Source organism: Pogoniulus pusillus, chromosome 6 (genome assembly GCF_015220805.1).
Source record: "Pogoniulus pusillus isolate bPogPus1 chromosome 6, bPogPus1.pri, whole genome shotgun sequence".
NCBI lineage: Eukaryota > Metazoa > Chordata > Aves > Piciformes > Lybiidae > Pogoniulus > Pogoniulus pusillus.
The window spans coordinates 17,553,609-17,574,384 of record NC_087269.1 but is presented as its reverse complement, the minus strand read 5'-3'; the positions used below and the strand labels follow the sequence as shown (position 1 = coordinate 17,574,384).

At 39.0% G+C, this 20,776-nt stretch overlaps 1 protein-coding gene across 3 annotated transcripts in view; it reads left to right on the top strand.

The window, feature by feature from the left end:
- Window positions 1-20,776, top strand: part of MYOF (myoferlin) — a 78,256-nt gene that overhangs the window by 42,775 nt on the left and 14,705 nt on the right. For all 3 annotated transcript variants that reach the window (XM_064144697.1, XM_064144699.1, XM_064144698.1), the window contains 17 exons: window positions 389-495; window positions 2,138-2,330; window positions 3,347-3,502; window positions 4,475-4,606; window positions 6,010-6,173; window positions 7,916-8,030; window positions 8,144-8,249; window positions 11,698-11,840; window positions 12,680-12,853; window positions 13,916-14,027; window positions 16,157-16,234; window positions 17,971-18,152; window positions 18,246-18,404; window positions 18,553-18,651; window positions 18,913-19,074; window positions 19,598-19,763; window positions 20,328-20,404. In XM_064144697.1, coding sequence (XP_064000767.1) covers window positions 389-495; window positions 2,138-2,330; window positions 3,347-3,502; window positions 4,475-4,606; window positions 6,010-6,173; window positions 7,916-8,030; window positions 8,144-8,249; window positions 11,698-11,840; window positions 12,680-12,853; window positions 13,916-14,027; window positions 16,157-16,234; window positions 17,971-18,152; window positions 18,246-18,404; window positions 18,553-18,651; window positions 18,913-19,074; window positions 19,598-19,763; window positions 20,328-20,404 — 2,325 coding nt within the window. The remainder of the gene's footprint in view (window positions 1-388; window positions 496-2,137; window positions 2,331-3,346; window positions 3,503-4,474; window positions 4,607-6,009; window positions 6,174-7,915; window positions 8,031-8,143; window positions 8,250-11,697; window positions 11,841-12,679; window positions 12,854-13,915; window positions 14,028-16,156; window positions 16,235-17,970; window positions 18,153-18,245; window positions 18,405-18,552; window positions 18,652-18,912; window positions 19,075-19,597; window positions 19,764-20,327; window positions 20,405-20,776) is intronic.

Sequence of the window (20,776 nt, the reverse complement as noted above, 5' to 3'; positions counted from 1 at the left end):
TAGGGGGCAGAAGGGACCGATAGAGATTGAGTCCAACCACCCTACCAAAGCAAGAACACCTAGGGCAGGCCACATAGGAACAGATCCAGGTGGATTTTCAAAGTCTCCAGAGAAAGAAGGAAGAGTCCTCAGTGTTGGTTAGGGTCATGTCTGCAGAACTGTTATTTGCTGTAGAAGTTAGGTGCAATATCATGCATCATTAAACACAATGAGGAATAGTATATGAATGGTCCTGTTAAACAATGGCTCAGGTTTGAACATTTGAGTCTTTTATTTTGTTTGGACTTTATACATACAAATAAACAGGTGTAAAAACTTGAAACTTATATTGAGTATAAACTACTATGGAAGTTTATATGTGCAATTCCTTTTCATTTAAATTCTTCAGCAATCCAACTTGGCCACCTTAAAATCAGGAATGCAGTCTAAAATGCCTGAAAACCAATTAGCTGAGCTATGGTTGAAACTGATTGATGAACTTACAGAAGATATAAGGTAAAAGTACCCCTTTTATCTTTTATGTTATCTTTCTAGGCCTGCTTTGAATCTTTGCAATTGCTTTACTAAGTCAGAAAACAAATTCTAAGAACTATAAACCCGATTACCCTTATGAACTGGAATTCCAAAAGTCTCTGAAAGTAGTAAAATGGCTTGAATAATGCTGGCGAAGTCATCTACCTAGTTTTGTAATTCTTCTTTATCTTATTTACTGTTAGTAATATAACAGCATCTCTTGGAAAAAAAAATCTAAGGCAGGACTGGTCTGAAAAAGAAATTCTGAATCTCTGCTGCTTTTTTTTACCATCTTACCTTCTTTAGAATTCTTTATGTACCTTTGCTTACCCATGTTTCAATATTCTTTCTGAAACTGAGGAGGGAAGAAATTCTGTTATTTACTTGTAAGGCCACAATAAAAAAAAAAAACAAACTATTTAGAGTTCAAGGAGCATAAAGATGATATTTTGAATAATCTTTAGTCAACATGTCTGTATGTAAGGGAGTATTTAGAGAAAGCGACAGGAGACAGCACTTGGAGGTTTTGAAGAACAATAAACTCCAAACAGAAAGAATCACGTGAGAAAGAGATTAATAGGTGGGGAGAGAGCCTCGAAAAACATTAGATAAGTCAGTAATGAAACTGCACAGGAAAAGGAAAGGGAAAGTGAGGAAATAACAGAACATGATGTGAGAAAACAAATTCGTCAAGCTGTAGAGCCAATATAAAAGTGAATAGAAGACAAAGCAAACAGTGGAGATCAGTATACACTAGCAAAGAATTACATGGAAAGCTTATGTCAAAATATAAACTAGTAGCTTCATAGACTACATGCTGGGACCTGGAAGAAAGCAGAGAGAAAGAACTAACGTACTTTAGGAAAGCAAAATGTGAAGGGCAAACTGTTGTTACATGGAGCCATCTAGTGAGTGTAGGAACTTCAGATTGTATTGGTTATGTCAGCTCATCCTCCTGACACACATCTGCACAGTTACTAATTATGCCCATTGTTTTATAAAATATCACTCAACAATTAGGAATCATTAGCCCCTGGGTAATAGCAATCAAATTAGCTCACATCCATCCTGCACTACTGCTTAAAAGATCAATTTTCCGGGGCTCTTCCGGAATGCCGTGATGCTATGGGATTTCTTGGTTTCACTGAATGGTTATTCTGCCCCCTGGTGACTCAGAAGTTGTATCACGAATTTCTTTTAGAGTTTGGTGGTTTTATGCCAGAGGGTTAGACAACTCTAGTCTTAGCCACAGGCTGTATTTGTATATTGAGTTTCTAGAATTTACAGTTTCCAGTGAAGGAAGGTCTTGGTCTAAAGGCAGTAATGTAATAATTTATAGTCTAAGGCAATAATTTCCTAATTTGAATATATAGAGAAATGGATTTTACTTGGCTTTGGTTAGCAGTGATTACATCAAAACACAGCTCTCGAGCTATTCTACATTGGTGCTTGCTATGTAAACAATTTCACTTGCTTACTATAAACACTTTGTTTGCTGTGACATTGTTCTGGTGGGTTTCAGTCACAGGAACGCTCTGCTGCCACTGTTTACTTGTCTATATTTAATGTGTAGCTAAATAAAATCCATGCAGATTACTAACCATCTTAAATATTGTCTTTTCAGTAAACCATTTCCTCTCATAGAAGGCAAATCTAATATTACAGTCCTTGACACTCAGATAGAAAAATTGCGTTTGAAGTCCCTCAGACAGATTGGGGAAGCAGCAGCAAGGATGAGAAACGAAGCTACTGATGTGAAAGCCACTATGTTGGAAATTGAGGACTGGTTGGATAGATTACTGCAACTGAGTGAAGAGGTTAGTACCACATAGCATCAGTGATTCAGTTAGTTTAGAAGTAACTCTCTACCTCGCACAAAATGATGTAATGTTCAGTGATGATCAAGCAATATCTGCTCTCCTTAGAACAGTAATTTTAGATGCTATGTAAGTAACAATGTTCACCTGTTTAATTAGGATTTACTGTAACATTTTAGTGTGTTAGCTGTCTCTGCTGAGAACATATGTTGGGAAATAACCATTCTGTAATTTATAGAACAGACTCTCTACTGTCTACAATGACAGTATTTTGTTCTTTCCTTTCATCCAGAACTGCAGGTCGCTTTGCAAGTTCAGGAACTGCTGGATGTATGTTACACTTCTGCAGCTTGTTGGCCATGGTTATCCACTTCTAATAGAATTAAATCTCTTTGTTTCTGTGGTTGCTTTAAATTTTCAGCATCATGCTAACTTTTCATCTCAGTTCTTGTAATTCATTCTCAAAACATTTTAGAGACTTTTTCTCATTATCATATCACTGATTTATTTTAAAAAGTCACAGCCATTTTGGCAGACTTGCAGCTAGTAGACACAGATGCAGACAAAGCTGCAAAAAGATAGCTTTCACTGTCTTCTGCTAAAAGTCTTGTGGTGCTCTACCTTTAACATGGAAGTATTACAAACACTTCAGTATGTAGCAAGTCAATCCAAAGCAGTAGCATTTAGAATCAGTGCCTACGGTCACCATAAAGAAATTTAGATACCAAATGTCTCTGGAAAAACTTGCAAAATATATAGGAATTGATTTTTTTGGATGAAACTTCCTTGCTTTTCAACAGTCTCAATGGTATTTTCAATGTTTTTTTTGTCAGAACTATATACTGCATTGTGTGCAAAGTAAAACAGTTTGCTCTGGTTATCATTAATTCATGTTGATTATTGATTCTAAGTTGACATAAATCCCAAGCTATGTTTCTATTGTCTAAATATTACATTACTTTAACATTCTATTAATTACCATTCTTAACTTTCTTTTCCCCACAAATAATCCACAGCCACAGAACAGTATGCCTGATGTAATCATATGGATGATCCGAGGGGAGAAAAGACTGGCTTATGCACGTGTTCCAGCACACCAAGTGCTGTATTCCACAACAAGCCCTGAATCATCTGGTAAATACTGTGGAAAGACACAAACAATCTTCTTAAAGGTACTGGATTTTTTCCCCTTAAAAATTAATTAATGCTCTAAACTGTAATGCCTTCTAACATCAGTACTGTGTTCAGGTCTGGAGCCCTCTATATAGGAAGGACATGGACCTGATGGAGCAGGTCCAGAGGCAGGCCATGAAAATGATCAGGGGGTTGGAACACCTCTGCTGCAAGGACAGGCCCAGGGATCTCGGGTTGTTCAGCCTGGAGAAGAGGAGGCTCCAGGGAGACCTAATAGCAGCCTTCCAGTACCTGAAGGGAGGCTGCAAGAAGGATGGAGAGAGACTATTTACAAAGACCTGTAGTGATTGGATGAGGGGCAAAGGCTTCAAACTGGAGAAGAGCAGATTTAGATTTGATGTTAGGAACAGGTTCTTTACTATGAAGGTGGTGGAACACTGGAACAGGTTGCCCATCATGGTGGTTGGGACCCCATCCCTGGAGATACTTAAAGTGAGGCTTGATGGGGCTCTGATCAACCTGGTCTAGTTGAGGATGCCCCTGCTGACTGAAGCGGGGGATGGGACTAGATGACCTTCGGAGGTTCCTTCCAACCCATTCTAGTATTCTACAAGCCTGAAACATTCACATAAATTATAAACAATGAAATGTCCAAACTCAGATGAAAAGCCAACTATATAGAGCTAATTCAAAATATCACATAAATTGTAAAGTTCATGCATGCCTGTTAGAACCAGCATCAGGCACTAACTGTGAGGCTTTTCTGAAAGAGTTTAAAGTTGTAATAGGACTTTTTAAAGTGTTTCTGAGGTTGGTGTTTTGGGGTTGGGTGTGACCATCAGAGGGAAAAAACAGTGTAGCAAGAGAAGTTCCAAAAAGCTATTTAAAGTTTTGGCTAGTTTTCAGCAAATCATATACTGTATGCCAACACCCAGAAGTTTCCTAGTATGTCTTTCCACAGAGTCTTACTCTTGAATAGGAATGTTTTTCTTTGTTGTTTTTTGTGCCAGTACCCCCAGGATAAGATGAAAGATGTCAAAATGCCTGCGGAGCTGCGAATTAACATTTGGCTTGGGCTCAGTGCAGTTGAGAAGAAGTTTAATAGCTTTGCAGAGGGAACATTCAGTGTTTTTGCAGAAATGGTATGTCCACCCTTCCTTTCTTACTGTCAGCTTAAATGAAAGTGTGGAATTAAATAAAATATGATCTCCTTTGTTTTTGGTGGTGGTGTTTGGTTTTTTTTTAATGCCAGGCAGAATGTAGTATTTGTTATACTGAAATAAACAGACCTTATTCAAGTCCATTGTCCCTACCAGGTGAACTTAAGCAGATCAGATTCCGTACTGGTTAGTCAGGTAAAAATCTGGTTAACTCCAGTGATTTCAAAGGCATTTATGTTTTATCAATGTAATTAAGATTGGGATCTGGACCATTATGTTTTGGCATGTGAATAACCCTTTTATTTTACTTGCTTCTTCACTTCCACAAATAATGGTTGGATAGAAGTGATTTTGCTTAATAATCATTCTTTTGTAGAAGTAGAAAATTTACTGTTACAGGGAAAACGGGTCAAAACTAGTAGATTTTGCTGACAAAAGCTTATAATGTGATAACATTTCAATGGTAAGAGTTAACAAATCTGGAGTAAAAATGCTTGAAATAGTCCCACAGTATGTAGTAGAGCTTTTGAATGAGAATAGTAAGTGACAGATGTCTTTCACATGCCTCCAATATCAGTATAACTAACAAAATCACATTTTTACACAGGTTTGTGTTACCATTGCACCTATGCTTAAATATTTATTTCTGCTGTAGTAAGTCACTTAAAACAGTTAATGGATGTTTAGAGCCATTACTTAAGTATTGAGTTTAAGAGGCTACTGAATAATTTTTTTCTCTTCATATTGCAATCCAACAATTTTACAGTAAAAAGAGCACAAAACTCAAGACCATCATAAACTATGAATATTGCTGTTAGCATATAAACTCGGCTAACATCACAATCATGCCCCTAGTAGCTTCCATCCTAAGACTGTAATTCAGTTTTGCATGCTACAAAAAATGGAAGTGTTAAGTGGGAGGAAACTTGAGATGAAAAAGAATCATGCATTTAGGGAACAGAATCATGCATTTAGGGAACAGAAGAAACTTGTTTGAGTAATGTAATGGAATTTATTTAAGAAATATTTAATTTGGAGGCAGTGTGAGTGTAGCTGGAGGTGGGCATTAAATTGAGAAGCTAGTGTAGTTTAGCAGTGGAAGCATTTTGTACCTGACAGCACAGAAGAAAATTAAAGAAATCATGACATAGCAGAATACTGTGGGAAGGGACTACCTAATTTCAGAGAAAGACAAAGTACAGGAGAATGTTTCAGTTGTAAGAGATAAATCTCTTTTTTTTTTTTTTGTTTGATTGGTTGGTTTGCTTTGGGATTTGTTTTTGTTGGGTTGGTGTTTGGTTTGTTCTGGTGTTGTTGGGTTTTTTTCCTCCTCAAAGCTTTATTATTCCTAAAGCATTGGGTTTTCTTTCTTTCTTCTCAAACAGTATGAAAATCAAGCTCTTCTTTTTGGAAAATGGGGTACCTCAGGACTTGTTGGTCGCTACAAGTTTTCCGATGTCACAGGAAAAATCAAACTGAAAAGAGAGTACTTTCTACCCCCTAAGGGCTGGGAGTGGGAAGGGGAATGGATGGTTGACCCTGAAAGAAGGTTAGATTTTGATTTATTTTATGCATGTAGGAATAAAGGAGTTTAACCTCAAAGTGTAGATTAAAAGCTCCTCTGTTTTCTTGTCTGAGAACAAGATACAAAGCTGAACTTTGTACTACAGTAAAAATGTTGTTAATGAGACTACAATTAGCATTATCTTTTTTAAAAAGTAACAAACATACAACTGAAAGAATTCATCCATCTCGTAGGAACCAACTTACTGTTTAGAAGCTGCTGTGCACTGATGGGCATATTGCTTATATTCTCTGTCTCTCAATGCCTCATCTTTAAAATAGGGGTAAAAAAGTCCTTGACAGGTACCATGAGAATCACTTCGGTCTGAGAGAGGTTTTCAAATGCTTCTGTGATGCTTTCAGACTGGACCCTTAGGTAGAGAGATTTTCCACAAGTTGACATCCAGTACAAATTTGCAGTTCATATTCTATCAACACCATTGCAACATGTGTATGGTCATTCACCTACAGTGGGTGAAGGTTTGTGTTTATTTCACTAAATGTCAAGAAGTTCCATTGTCCTTGTTAACCAACCAAACTGACTCAAGGCAGGGGTTGTTCAGAGCCTAAGGTTGTGGTTCCATGTAACAAATCCTCCCCTAGCAGAGCAAACTCATGAGGTGTCAATACTCCCCCAGCTCTAGCAGATTCAGTCTGGTTCTGGCAGTAGTTTTCAACTCCTGAGTTGTGCCAGTTCAGATGTTTGTGTTGCCACTCTTTAAACCAACCTGGCTAAATTACTTGTTTCAAAACCAGAAGACAGCCTGAGGAAGAGATTATTTTCCTTTTTTTCATTAAAGAATAGGTGCAGCCTTTTAAAAATCCCTATATTCTGATGGTAAAGAAATACAGGATTGTTACTGTAGAAAAACAGTGCAGGAAAAATACATGCTGCTATTTAATCCTTTTTCTGAATTCTAGCTCTTAATAGGTATGAATGGATGGATTTATTGTCGTGCTCAATCAATAGGTTTTAGTTCAGCAAATAATCTGGAATGAAGAAAGGAAATAACAGGCATGGAAATATTTTCTCAGATAGTGGAAACCACCTGCTGTTAAAATGCATAAGTGCATTTGTCCCTTGTGTCTGCTTACACTGGAAAACCATCTGCATGACTTTACTTGCCCAGCAGATGGCATTTTAGAACATACTTTAGCCCTTTTGGAATCACAGGGAATCCCAAGTGGAAATCAAGGCTATTTTATCTGATTTTAATGTTCTCATTTCTTTTACTTACAGCTTAGAAAAATACTAGCCAACGTCTTGCTTGCCCTGTCAGCAGCATAAAGTGGAACAAAATCAAGTAATTTGCTAAATTTTAGTGCATAACTAGCTGTATAAAAATTAGAGATGTGTGTGATCATTCTGTGCAGCATGGGGTTTTCTGCACTTAATTCCTCTTGGAGAAAGAAAAAAAAATCTATTTATTGAAAGCAGATCCTGGTAAAGGCAGTTAAAACACTCCTGCTTGTCACTCAGCCTTCTAGATAATGTGCCTTCTATTACCTACTCTAGTGGATTTGCTTCAGTGTTGGGAAGACATTCTGAGGAAATAAGTAGACATCATATAGATGGTGTCTACACTGTAGTAAGAAAATAGACACCTCACAAAGATGAATGATCTAGAATTCCAGCACATGTGCATGTTTTGTGTGTTGTTTCTATTTATTCTCCGTAGCTAACAAAAATGCATCTGGTTTGGTATTGTATTTACTTTGGACTTGCAGTTTGTTGACTGAAGCTGATGCTGGTCATACTGAGTTTACTGATGAGGTATATGAAAATGAGAGTCGCTATCCTGGAGGGGAATGGAAAGCAGCTGAAGAGAGCTACACAGATGTGGTGAGATATATTTTTCACTGGATAAGTAAAGGTTTAAAAGAGTTCTAGAATTTGCTACACAGTGTATTTCATCTATTAATGCACAGAACTGTTATGTTTCCCCTACATAAAAGAATGGAGAAAAAGCACCACCGCCACGTGAGTTCATGTGTCCTCTGGGGTGGATGTGGGAAGATGATGCTTGGAAATCCGATTTAAATCGAGCGGTGGATGAACATGGTAAGATTTTTCTCCTTATCTGCAGATTATTTAGGACAATCTCATAGTTCATACTGAAGGAGAGAGCATGACAAGGCTGTAGCAGTGTCCTGAGCATTAGAGTTGTTGACCTGTGGAAAAATGTCAAGGAAGTTGTTGCTTAAAGAATCAGATACAATGGTGTTACGAGAATGTTTACTGTCTGCATCTGTTTCTGTCATTTCTGTGAGACACTGAAATGGGCTGCTCAGGGCAGGAGTGGATTCCCTGCTCTCTGGAAGTATTCTTGCCCATGCTGAATGGAACTTTGACCAACCTGACCTAGAGAAAGATATTCCTGCCTGTGGCAGGGTGGTTGGAACTAGATGGCCCTTTCAAACACAAATCATTCTATGATTCTGTGATTCTATTTTCTTTCTAATTACTATTGTATCAAGCTAACCTGTTCTTATTGAGCTTTTTTTAGATCAAAAAGTACTACTATTTTGAACAGTATATGTAGTAAATGCATTTCTAAATGTCTACTAGAAAGGGTACCACATAATCTAAGAAACTGTGATGTTAACTGCAGCAGCAAATTTTGAGCCTGAAGTTTCACAAATTAAAAACATGTCTAATGCAAACAAGAGTCTACTAACAAGAGGTTCCAGTTGGCAACATTCTATGTATACTTAAAGCAGCATTTTTAGAACTACATTAAACAAGGATGGATTCTAGGTTTCCAAAACATTTTCCCCAAGTCCACTACCAGTAATAGGGATTTTTTAAAAAGAGAAATCAGGAGTTGAGATATGAAGCCTCTGTAATTCCACCAAAGGCATATGGCAAAAACAGGTTTGGATCTACCTAGCAATTTAACTGGGAGTCTTCAGCCACAGCAAGAGTCACCAAAGCAATGCTAAGAGGTGAATCAGGTCTGAGACCAAAGGTCACACACCACACGAGTGTATGAAAGTTTCCTTTATTGTTGAGAGCAGAATAACTGGCAGATTTGTGTGGGAAAGAAACCATGGAAACTGATCAGGATAAAATCTTAACAGTATGCAACTTGAGTACTGTGTTCAGTTCTGGGCCCCCCAGTTTAGGAGGGACATTGAGATGCTTGAGCGTGTCCAGAGAAGGGCAACGAGGCTGGTGAGAGGCCTTGAGCACAGCCCTACGAGGAGAGGCTGAGGGAGCTGGGATTGTTTAGCCTGGAGAAGAGGAGGCTCAGGGGTGACCTTATTGCTGTCTACAACTACCTGAGGGGAAGTTGTAGCCAGGAGGAGGTTGCTCTCTTCTCTCAGGTGGCCAGCACCAGAACAAGAGGACATAGCCTCAAGCTATGCCAGGGGAAATTTAGGCTGGAGGTGAGGAGAAAGTTCTTCACTGAGAGAGACATTGGACACTGGAATGGGCTGCCCGGGGAGGTGGTGGAGTCGCCGTCCCTGGAGCTGCTCAAGGCAAGGTTGGACGTGGCACTTGGTGCCATGGTCTAGCCTTGAGCTCTGTGGTAAAAGGTTGGACTTGATGATCTCTGAGGTCTCTTCCAGCCTTGGTGATACTGTGATTGCTGGACAATTCTGAAATGAAAAAGACTTCAGAGTCTTTCTGTGAAGAATCTGATACTGCTAGACTACTAAAGCACATAGAGCCACCATTTTTCCTGGAGTTGCTTTGGCTTTTAGAAGTGTGTAACTTACACTCAACTAAAACTGCTATCAGCTTGGCAAGCTGTGACATAAACAACTTTGTAAGACCATAATTTCTACAGCAACAGGAAAATTGAGTCAGTCTCCCATAGCAAAGTATTTACAGAACATTGATTTGATGATTCAAAACCAAAATTAATAACAAAAGCAGAAGGGAAGGTCGTGGAAGATTCTGGAAAGCCTAGAATGTCCCAAAACTATCAGGAATTTTAATTTGTTCTAAAAGAGTTGAAAACTCTCAGATAATTATGACTTTTAAGTGTAAGTGAATAAAACAGCTATTTGAGTAGGAAAAAAGATTTTTAAATTAAGGTGTACTGCTGCCTGTCTTTACTGGAACCTCTGGCAGGAGGTTCAAGGAGTCTGCAGTAACTTTTTAGTAAGAGATGAGTCTAAATAAAAGTCTGAGTCCTAGATACCTGAAAACTGGAATATAAGATGTAAAGCCAAAATACAGTATACAGGTTTAACAATTCTTGAACTTCTATGATCAGAGTTCAAATAGTTGGTCTTCCTTTAAAAGTCAAGCTGCTGCAGTTCCATGACTACACAAGACATTCCACACTTACTCAAAATTGAGTTTTTCCAGTGGTGAAGTATGAAAATGTGGTATCAGTACATCCAGCATGGAAAAAAACAAGAATGCAAATAAAACAACTTTAAATGTACTGCATATGTGTTCCTAGGATCATAGGATGTTAGGGGTTGGAAGGGACCCAAAGAGATCATCGAGTCCAACCCTGCTGCTGGAGCAGGACAATACTATCTAACATGGATCACAGAGGAACACATCCAGACAGGCCTTGAAAGTCTCCAGAGAAGGAGACTCCACGACCTCCCTGGGGAGCCTGTTCCAGTGCTCTGTGACCCTTACAGTAAAGAAGTTCCCCCTTGTGTTGAGGCGGAACCTCTTTTTCTGCAACTTGTTGTTCCTTGTCCTATCACAAGGAGGAAGTGAGCAGAGCCTGTCCCCCTGCTCCTGGCTAGCCTTCAGATACTTATAAACAATTATCAAATCCCCTCTTTTATCCAGACTAAACAGCCCCAGGTCCCTCAGCCTCTCCTCATAAGCCATGCCCTCCTGTCCGCTAATCATCCTCGTAGCTCTCCACTGGACCCTCTCCAGCAGATCCCTGCCCCTCTTAAACTAGGGAACCCAAAACTGAAGGTGATATTCAAGATGAGGTCTCACCAGGGCAGAGTAGAGGGGGAGGAGACCTCCCTTGATCTGCTGGACACACTCCTCCTAATACACTCCAGGACCTCATTGGCCTTCTTGGCACAAGGGCACATTGCTGTGCCATGGTTAACTTGTTATCCACCAGAACCCCCAGGTCCCCCTCTACAGGACTGCTTTCCAGCAGATCACCTCCCAGCCTGTACTGGTGGAGTTTGTTATTCCTCCCCAGATTCAGGACTCTGCACTTGTACTTGTTGAACTTCATCTGGTTCCTCTGTGCCCAGCTCTCCAGTCTGTTCAGGTCTCTCTGGATGGCTGCACAGCCTTCAGCTGTATCAGCCAAGCCTCCCAGCTTGGTGTCGTCAGCAAACTTGCTGAGCAAGTTCATGTTGAGATTTTTGTTGTCATGATACATTATCATCATAAAATGTCATCAGTTGCCCTCTAGCTATTGGGCATTTAGGGTTTGCAATGTCAAATAGTCTTGTGTGACAAAAGCTTCATCCTCTGTAGGTACAGTAACTTTATTTCCCGTGCTTTTCTTCTTTGTGTCTTGCTTGTGTTTCTGAACTATACCAACTAATCAGTTCTGTTTTAGGATGGGAATACGGAATTACTATTCCTCCAGACACTAAGCCAAAGTCGTGGGTTGCTGCCGAGAAAATGTACCACACGCATCGGCGACGAAGGTTGGTGCGGAAACGTAAGAGGGATCCATCTCAAGCAGTAACAGCAGGAAGGGTAAGCAGAAGAGAGATGAAGTCAGACTTGCACACTGCAACAGTGTGCGTGTCTTTTTTTTTCAAAAGTCCACATGAGCTGACTCATTGCTTGAATAAAGAGAAAATACAATGCAAGGTTGTTCGAGTTGCTGGGGTTTTTTTCAGGCTTTCACTTTAGTCCTTTGCCTTGTATCATTTTGGGGTTTTTGGTAATTCGGTGTGCTAGTCTGAAGCAGGCTGGAATGTTTTGGTGAGAATAGGTCACAGGCTGTGGAAAGAAAACAACGGTGATGTCTACTTCACTCACAGGCTTGCTGAGAAGTATAGGAACAAGAAATAAAAACATTAAATAACACACTCGGCATCACTCTCACTCAGGCTGCTTGATGAGCTGCATCTCTCTAACCTCACCCTCCATTTTGGGCTAACCCACTTTGCTTCTTAAACCTCTGGCCAAACCTCTGTTCTTCCTTGGGACTGGGGTAAGGTTGAGCCGGGTAGGGGGAAGGTGAGGGGTGGTTGAGAGCCCCTCCTGGGGACTCAGGTTTCTGGGAGGGCTGTTGTGTTTCTGTATTACCTTTTTACCTTGTATATTTCTGTCTATAACTGTATATACTGTAAATATCTGCTTGTATATTGTGCTAGCTGTAAATATAAGCTTCATTCATATTTCCAGAGCCGGCTGAGTCTAGTCTGGGTGATGTCTAAAGTGGAGGGTGTGAGGAATACCCAAACCATCACATTTGGTGTCTCCAGCTTTGATTTATGAGAAGATTCTTTATGCCTGCCTGAGCAAGTCATGATATTTTTCATTACATTTATACAACACTGTGGGTAACAGGGATTTGTGTCTTCCAGGGAACGTCATCATATGAAGATCAAGAAGGATGGGAATATGCTTCCTTGATCGGCTGGAAGTTTCACTGGAAACAACGCAGTTCTGACACTTTCCGTCGAAGACGATGGAGAAGAAAAATGGCTCCCTCGGAGACACACGGTGCAGCAGCAATCTTTAAACTTGAAGGTGCTTTGGTAAGAGACAGAATATCAAAACAGTCTTTAGAGGTTTGATCTATTCATTTACAGTAAATAAATATACCAGCTGTTTCAGTCCTGGAGTTGTTAGACTGATATATAACTGAGGAAACAATGTCACTTATGTTGTGTGAAGTCTGAATGGTACCAGAGAAGTAGGATTAGAGACTCTTGCATAACATGCTTATTACTTTATTTTTCAAATCATTGTTATTACTACATTATGTGAGATTTATAGCAAAAGGCTACATTACTGGATGAGCCTTCTGTAATGAAAGCTAAAAGATCCTTCAAGCTATTCATGCATGTAATTTAGAAGTATGAACATCAGCACAAGAAACAACAAACACAGATTAGTATTTGCATATATAAACAACCAAGCACAAGAAAGGACGACAAAGTATTGAAGAAGCCAGAATGTCACATCACAGATGATCAGAATGTGATGACTCAAGTTTTGAGATAAACACAGCTTCATATATAAGCTGTATTTACCAAAATAGAGATCAGAGAAAATAATGTGAGAAGGCTACTTTTTCTAAAGTCTGAGTCTGTGTTGCATCAACAAACTCACACTTTTTTTCCCTTGGTTTGTTTCTCTTTATTTGGGCTGAATGTTGACCCATGATTCACTGACAGCATTTTCTTTCTCCACATAATTTGGTTCCACAGAGTTTAAAAATTCCTCTTTCAGTTTCTCTTCTGACTGTACTTCCTGGACTATTGCTAGAACAAAGCCTTAGAGCAGTGCTTTACCACTGCTCGGTGCAGAAGACCTGGCACCTTTTCATTGGTAAAAGCTGTCAGGGAGCTAGTGTATCTTTAGATATAAGGCACTCAGAGAGTAAGGTGAAATGACTGGATCTGATTTCTGCACTGCTTCAACAGCAACAAGAAATTACATTTGGACATAGATATCTTTCAAATATTTACTCAGGAAAGTAAATTTCTCCTAAAAGCAAAGACTGCAACCTGTATATTCCCACACACAGTCCACTTCTAGCAGGTTCTTTCTGTGTTTGTAAATGCACAGTAACTGGTTTTTTCCTATAACTTCAGGGAGCAGACAATAGTGTCGATGATGGAGAAGGGAAGACTTCAGAGAAGACCAAGGAGTCAGCTACAAAGGTGTTTGGTGCCAATACACCACTTGTTTCCTGCTACTTTGACAGTAGGTTGTTTTAACAATTCCTTTTTTGCAAATCATGCCTACTTCTCCCTGCTCTCAAAATTGTAATTCATAGATTCGTAGGATGGTTTTGTGATGGTTTGGGTGATTCCTGCTCCCCCACACTTTAGAAATCATCCAGACTAGACTCAGCCAGCTCTGGAAATATGAATGAAGCTTATTATTTACAGCTGGCACAATATACAAGCAGATATTTACAGTATATACAGTTATATACAGAAATATAGAAGGTAAAAGGTAATACAGAAACACAACTCCCCTCCCAGAAACCTGACTCCCCAGGAGAGGCTTTCAACCACCCCTGCACCTTCCCCCTACCCCTCTCAACCTTACCCCAGTCCCAAGGAAGAATGGAGGTTTGGCCTAGAGGTTAGGAAGCAAAGTAGGTTAGCCCAAAATGGAGGGGGAGGTTAGAGAGCAAGATGAAGCTCAGCCAGCAGCCCGAGTGAGAGCGATGCCGAGTGTGTTATCTGTGTTTTGACTTACATTTTCATACATCTCAGCAAGCCTGTGAGTGAAGTAGACATCACCGTTGTTTTCTTTCCACAGCCTGTAATCTAGTTCTTCTCACCAAAACATTCTAGCTAGCTTCAAACTAGCACAGTTTAGGCTGGAAGGGACCCTTATAGATCGTCTAGTTCCAACCACCCTGCCGTGGGTAGTGGCACCTCCCACTAGAGCAGGTTGCACAACACTTCATCCAGCCTGGCCTTGAACACCTCCATGGAGGGGCATCCACAACCTTTCTGGGCAATCTGTAAAGAGCTTTTTCCTAATATGTAGTTGCTTGTGGTCTGCATCTAGGTTTTTATACCTTCTGTTATAATGACTGTCTGATCCTTGATTGGACTCTATTCAGGCTACTTCAGAAAAAACAACAAAGGCAAGCAGTTAATAATTTTGCTATTTGAGTTAACTGTCATATAGATATTTTACAATCTGTATGAGAACAGGAGTTCTAAAGGTAGCATTATGGTCCCTCCCTAACAATGCAGGGAACTGAGCCAGGAGACAGATGTATGTACAGTTAATTTTTTGCTGGTTCAGCTTACTCAGCCAGCTCAATGCAGGGTGAGACAAGTGCCTGATCCATAGGAAGTAGCATTTGACAACCATGTAGTTGAGTTGGCAAACTGAACAAAACTGTAACTTTACCAATGTGGATTGTCTGTAAATGCCTTGGAATCACTGCAGTGGCATGCACAAGAGCAAAAATACTGAGATGGGATCCCCCAGTGTTAAATAATAGAAACAGAGGAACAGAGAATGCCATCCACTCTGAAGAGTCAAAATTATTTTTGAGGATCTCTGACTAGAACATTTTATGTAGTCTTTATAGAACATGATCTTCTTGCAGGGAATGGGTACCTACATCTTAGATCTCATTTTTCTGAAGAAGAGGAAGATGATTGTAGTTTCTTTTAAATGATGACTGCAATAGGTAGATAATAGCACCATTTCCTGCTAGAACTGACAGAGTTCAGCTCATTGAGGCCATAAGCGGCTCAGATTTTCCCAGTGACTGAAAGGGTCACAGCTGACACCTTCTAAAGAAAAGCTGCAGCAACTAAGCCACATGCTGGCCACATATCTTCCTTTTAAGCCATTCCACCTTGCCTGCAGTGATTTTTATTTGTGATTAATCTTTTAGCCAAAGAAACAGAGTTGCAATTGGAATAATTTTCTAGAGCTAATAGCTAAAAGTGTGAAACTCTGAGATCCCTGCAAGTGTTGTACTAAAATTTGCTTACAGGAATGCCCAATTCTTGATTCTCTTCAGAGGGGATGGATTATCACACCATTTCAAGAGGAACTTTTTTAATAGAAGGATTTTTATAGATCGTCATATAGTGGGAAAAAAAGCCCAAATAGCATTAGTAGGGTTTCTTTTGTGGTTTTTGTGTTTGGTTTTGTTTTCTTCTGCATTAAGTTGGAACAAATGTTCTCAGGTGCTGTCTTGCTGGTATTAGTACACGTGTCAGTAGAAGAGAAAAGCAGAACTATTATTACAGTGCTTATGCTTTTGTTAAAATGTGTAAGGCATTTTTATAAACTCAGAATGCAGAAAAGAAGCCTACATAATGCAGCTGCATTCTTTTTATTTGATACAGGAGCATATACTTACCACCTTCGCTGTTATGTCTACCAGGCAAGAAATCTCATGGCTTTAGACAAAGACAGTTTTTCAGGTATGGAAAAATCTTGCTAGTGGTGCAGAAAGCACACTTCTGCAATGAACTAGTAACTGGATTTAGCTACAGAATATCTCTAATCCTTAAGGTCTGTGTGTAGGTCCCAGCTACTGAAACTATACTATAAAAGAAGTCTCAGCTTCATTACATATGATCCAGATTTGGTTAGTACTGTACCGGAACCTACCAAAAAGCAAGGCTTTAAACGTGCTGCAAACGAATTCTCAGTGAGGGAGTGGAAAGGGTAAGGTCTGAATTTCCCATGACCAGTCCCTTCTTTATGTCCTAGCCTGTCCTTCTAACCAAAGCCTACATACAGTTCCTAAGCTGTCCTGCAGGATGCTTGCACCAAAGCAAATCTTGGATGATTGTTATTGAGAGGCATGTTAAGAGGCATTTGCCTCTCAGTGCTATGAATTTTACATTACAGGAAACTACAGTGTACCTTACTAATAAGCACGGCTTTTCTGTGTTTATTAAGTGTAACTGTTGCCCTTTTATTTCCACCTCTTAGGTATTCCAGCAGTGTTGTAATCATTTGGCATCCTTGTAGTCAGACCAATACTCAGATAGTCAAGTATTTAATTTTTCCTAATTAGCATTAAAATATCCTACTGAGAATTCAGAGCAAACAGAAATTAGATTCCGTAAGAACGTGACTTTGCACTTCTTTAATTAAGTTCAACCAAAGATAAAGTTAAAATGAGCAGCTTAGAATTTTCTTTCCTCACTAACTTCCAGTTACTTGCTTTTCTTTCCCCCCCTCCCTGTTCTAGTTAAAAATGAAGTGTAATGCATTTGTAAATTTGTTACAGAAGACACAGAACTATACCTATTTTTCTGCCATCTTCTGAAATGAGGAGAGGTTTGTACAGCTGCCTATGTGTATTTGGTCTTACTTCAGTATGCAGAACTTAAAAGCAATACAAGGAAACAATAATAAATGTCTCTAATTTGCATATAAAGAATTCTAGATAAGTACCTCAAATGCAGTGATATAACCTAGCACATCTGCATTTTATTGTCCTCTAAAACTAGTTTGAAGAGTTAACAAAATTTTGTAAAACTGATCCTGGATTTAGCCAGAAGCTGTTGAAACTGATGTAAAGACAACTTTTAAAGCTGCTTCTGGCCCTGAGTAATTGCAATTTGTACAGGAAACGTCAATGACAATCATCAAATACCTTCTACAGGGCTCCTGATGATTTAAAGATGTGACAAGCACTGTGCCTAGATGACTTTAATCATTCAGCTGTTTCACAAATAAAGGTTGCTATAAAAAAGCAGGTTTGAAACCAAAGCTTGATCTAAGCAATATATAGCCTGGGAGAAGTTTTATTTGCCAAATAGTCACAACTAGAATTACTTTTTTGTGTTATTATCGGGCTGTACAGTTGCATATCAATGGAGACAACCAAAAAAAGCTTCAAGAAGAGATTACTATAGCCAGTGTTGCATTGTAGTTTTTACATTCCCTGTCTGATTTGCAAGATGTTTTAGCATTTCCATCTGCTAGCCTGTTAACTGAGACTTGTATAAAAGGAAGCTATTTAGTAATCAAAATGAATTTCCTTTATTAAATATAAATTATGTAGAATAGCTTATAGAACTGGTAATGACAGAAGAAAAAGAATGTCCTATGTTTGATTCAAAATTGTGCTTTTGTGCTTCTGGCTTGATGGGGGTTGGTTTGTCTGTAATGCTATGCTTTTAATCTTTGTGTGATATTTCAGATCCATATGCTCACGTTTCCTTCCTCCATCAAAGCAAAACAACTGAGATCATTCATTCAACTCTAAATCCTACATGGGATCAAACTCTCATATTTAATGAAATTGAGATCTATGGGGACCCACAGACAGTAGCTCAAAACCCTCCTAATGTTGTAATTGAACTTTTTGACAGTGACCAAGTGGTAGGTGAATGCTTTTTACTCTGAATGCTTTTTAAATTTATTCATATTAATTGAGACTAACATTAATAACTATGGTTGCTCTTCTGGTGGCAGGGTAAAGATGAATTCCTTGGAAGAAGTATTTGTTCCCCCATGGTCAAGTTAATCCCAGAAGAGGACATCACACCGAAACTGCTCTGGTACCCTGTAACCAATAACGGCAAAGCTAGTGGAGACATTCTTTTTGCTGCAGAACTTATTTTGAAGGACAAGGTATTTACATTTTTTGTGGATGTGGATATATAATATGATCTATATCCTTACACAGTGAGTCATAATGTGAAGAATTGTCTTAATACTTGCAAGGTATTTCATGTAAGGAAAAATAAGAGAAACCATATTCATGTTTGTGTTTTAATAGGGTGGTGCTAACCTTCCAATTCTTCCTTCACAAAGAGCACCAAAGCTTTACATGGTACCTCAAGGAATCAGACCAGTAGTTCAACTCACTGCTGTTGAGGTATGGCTTATTCTTAAACTAACTGAATGCAAGTACAGTCATCTCATCCTCTAGATCTAGCTGTGTATTTGCTTCAAGAAAATAAATACTTCACAGTGAGATATTTTTTCCATTAACTTTCATAGAACTGCCATCTTGAAATATTTTGCAAATCACATTTTATTATTATAAGAACTTAATTTCATCTTTCCTGCCTTTTGGAGACCATATTGAGCATATTGATATCTCTCCCCTTTTTGCTTACTGGCTTTTTTTTTGCAGATTCTGGCTTGGGGTTTGAGGAATATGAAAAACTACCAACTGGCACCTGTTATGTCTCCAAGTCTTGTTGTGGAATGTGGGAGTGAAATGGTGGAATCTGTGGTGATTAAAAACCTCAAAAAGACACCGAATTTTCCATCTTCCGTTCTCTTCATGAAAGTTGTACGTTGTAAAAACTATTTACCAGCTAGCTATAGCAAAACTGGTTACCCCAGACTTTTTTTAAAAGGTCAAGGATTTGTTATGCAGCAGTGAACAGAAAAACTTACACATCCTTTTTTTTTGACTTAACAAAAGGAATTTGCTGAATCTGAAAATGCTATTAAAGATCACGTAAACATGTCTGTGTGGTCCAGATAAATTACACAATTTTATTTGCATAATCCAGTGTGTTATATATTTCTTTGAAAAGGCATCAATTTACCTATAGATCACATGAATGCTTTCCTACTGCTAGGATGAGAGGTGTGCAGGAGTCACGAATATTCAAGATTTGAGGCAATTAGAATTATTCTTGCTGACTTCTACTGAGTCATTAATAGAAGGTTAGAAATTTACCACACAGTCAGAGGACATAGCAGTTCAATATTAAACAAAGTAACAGCCCTAATTTAGGGAGAAAATCTTTATTCTCCATTTTCCTTCTGTTCACATTATAAACAAACTCCGAACCTTTCATTTCTAGCTTTTGCCAAAAGAGGAGATGTACAGCCCATCTCTTGTTATTAAAGTCATAGACCACAGGCCATTTGGACGGAAGCCCATCGTGGGACAGTGTACTATTGATTTACTGGAAAGTTTTCGCTGTGACCCCTATGCTGCTAGAGAAGACATTGCACCACAGCTGAAAGGTAGGCACTGCACCACAACTGAAAGGTAGGCAGATGTAAAACAAAAGTTTTATTTCCTGGCAAGATGCTAGAATAACCTATTCATGGAATGCTTTGGGTTGGAAGGGACCTTAAAGATCAGCTAGTTCTAACCCCGTGTCATGAGCAGGGATGTCTTCCATTAGACCAGGCTGCTCATCCAACTTGTCCTTGGACACCTCTAGGGAGGGGGCAATCTTCAATGTTTACTCAATGTGCTGTACTGATCAAGAGCCATCTCAGGCTGTGTACTGTTTGGAGATAATGTTCTGAAAGAAAATAAATCTAATTCAGAATGGTAATTAGCATGGCTATCCCTACACCAAATTAACGATCCAGTATTCCAGCAAGACTGCTCTAAATATAGCACTGATATCTTTGACTCTTTAAAATTCTCTATGCTTGAGCAATGTTCACATATCCTACACAAAACAGCCAAGGAATTATTTTGTCTTCTGAAACCAGTTGGATTTGCAATCTTGTGAAAATGTTTTGTAAGGTATTTTTCCTACACTATTTTGCCTTAATAAAATCTTTGCTTTATAGTTAGTCTCCTCTCTGCTCCACCTCGCCAGGATACAGTAATTGAAATGGAAGATGCACAACCACTGCTCACAGCTCAGGTAATCTTTGAAATTTGATGCTTGACTTTCATCAGATCTGTGATTTCTGAGAAACTAGACAGCAAAATTGCCAGAAACACACAGAACCTTCTGGAAAGCCAGATGGAAAAGTGCTTTGACAGGAAAGCAAAGGAAATATGTTACGCATTTTAACTTATCTTTTCATATAGTAAATATCAAACTGTAGCTTTTTGTGCATGGTAGAAGTTACCCAGTAGCTCAAGAATGAACTCATGTGTTCAATAGCTACTGAAAGCATGTAATAGAACATTACACAGTCATTCAGTGGTGATGGTTAGAGCAGCCTGATCTTGTGCTTCTGTGCTTCTTCAGTGGTTCTGGATAAAGCAGTTAAAAGCAGGTGTATGCTTT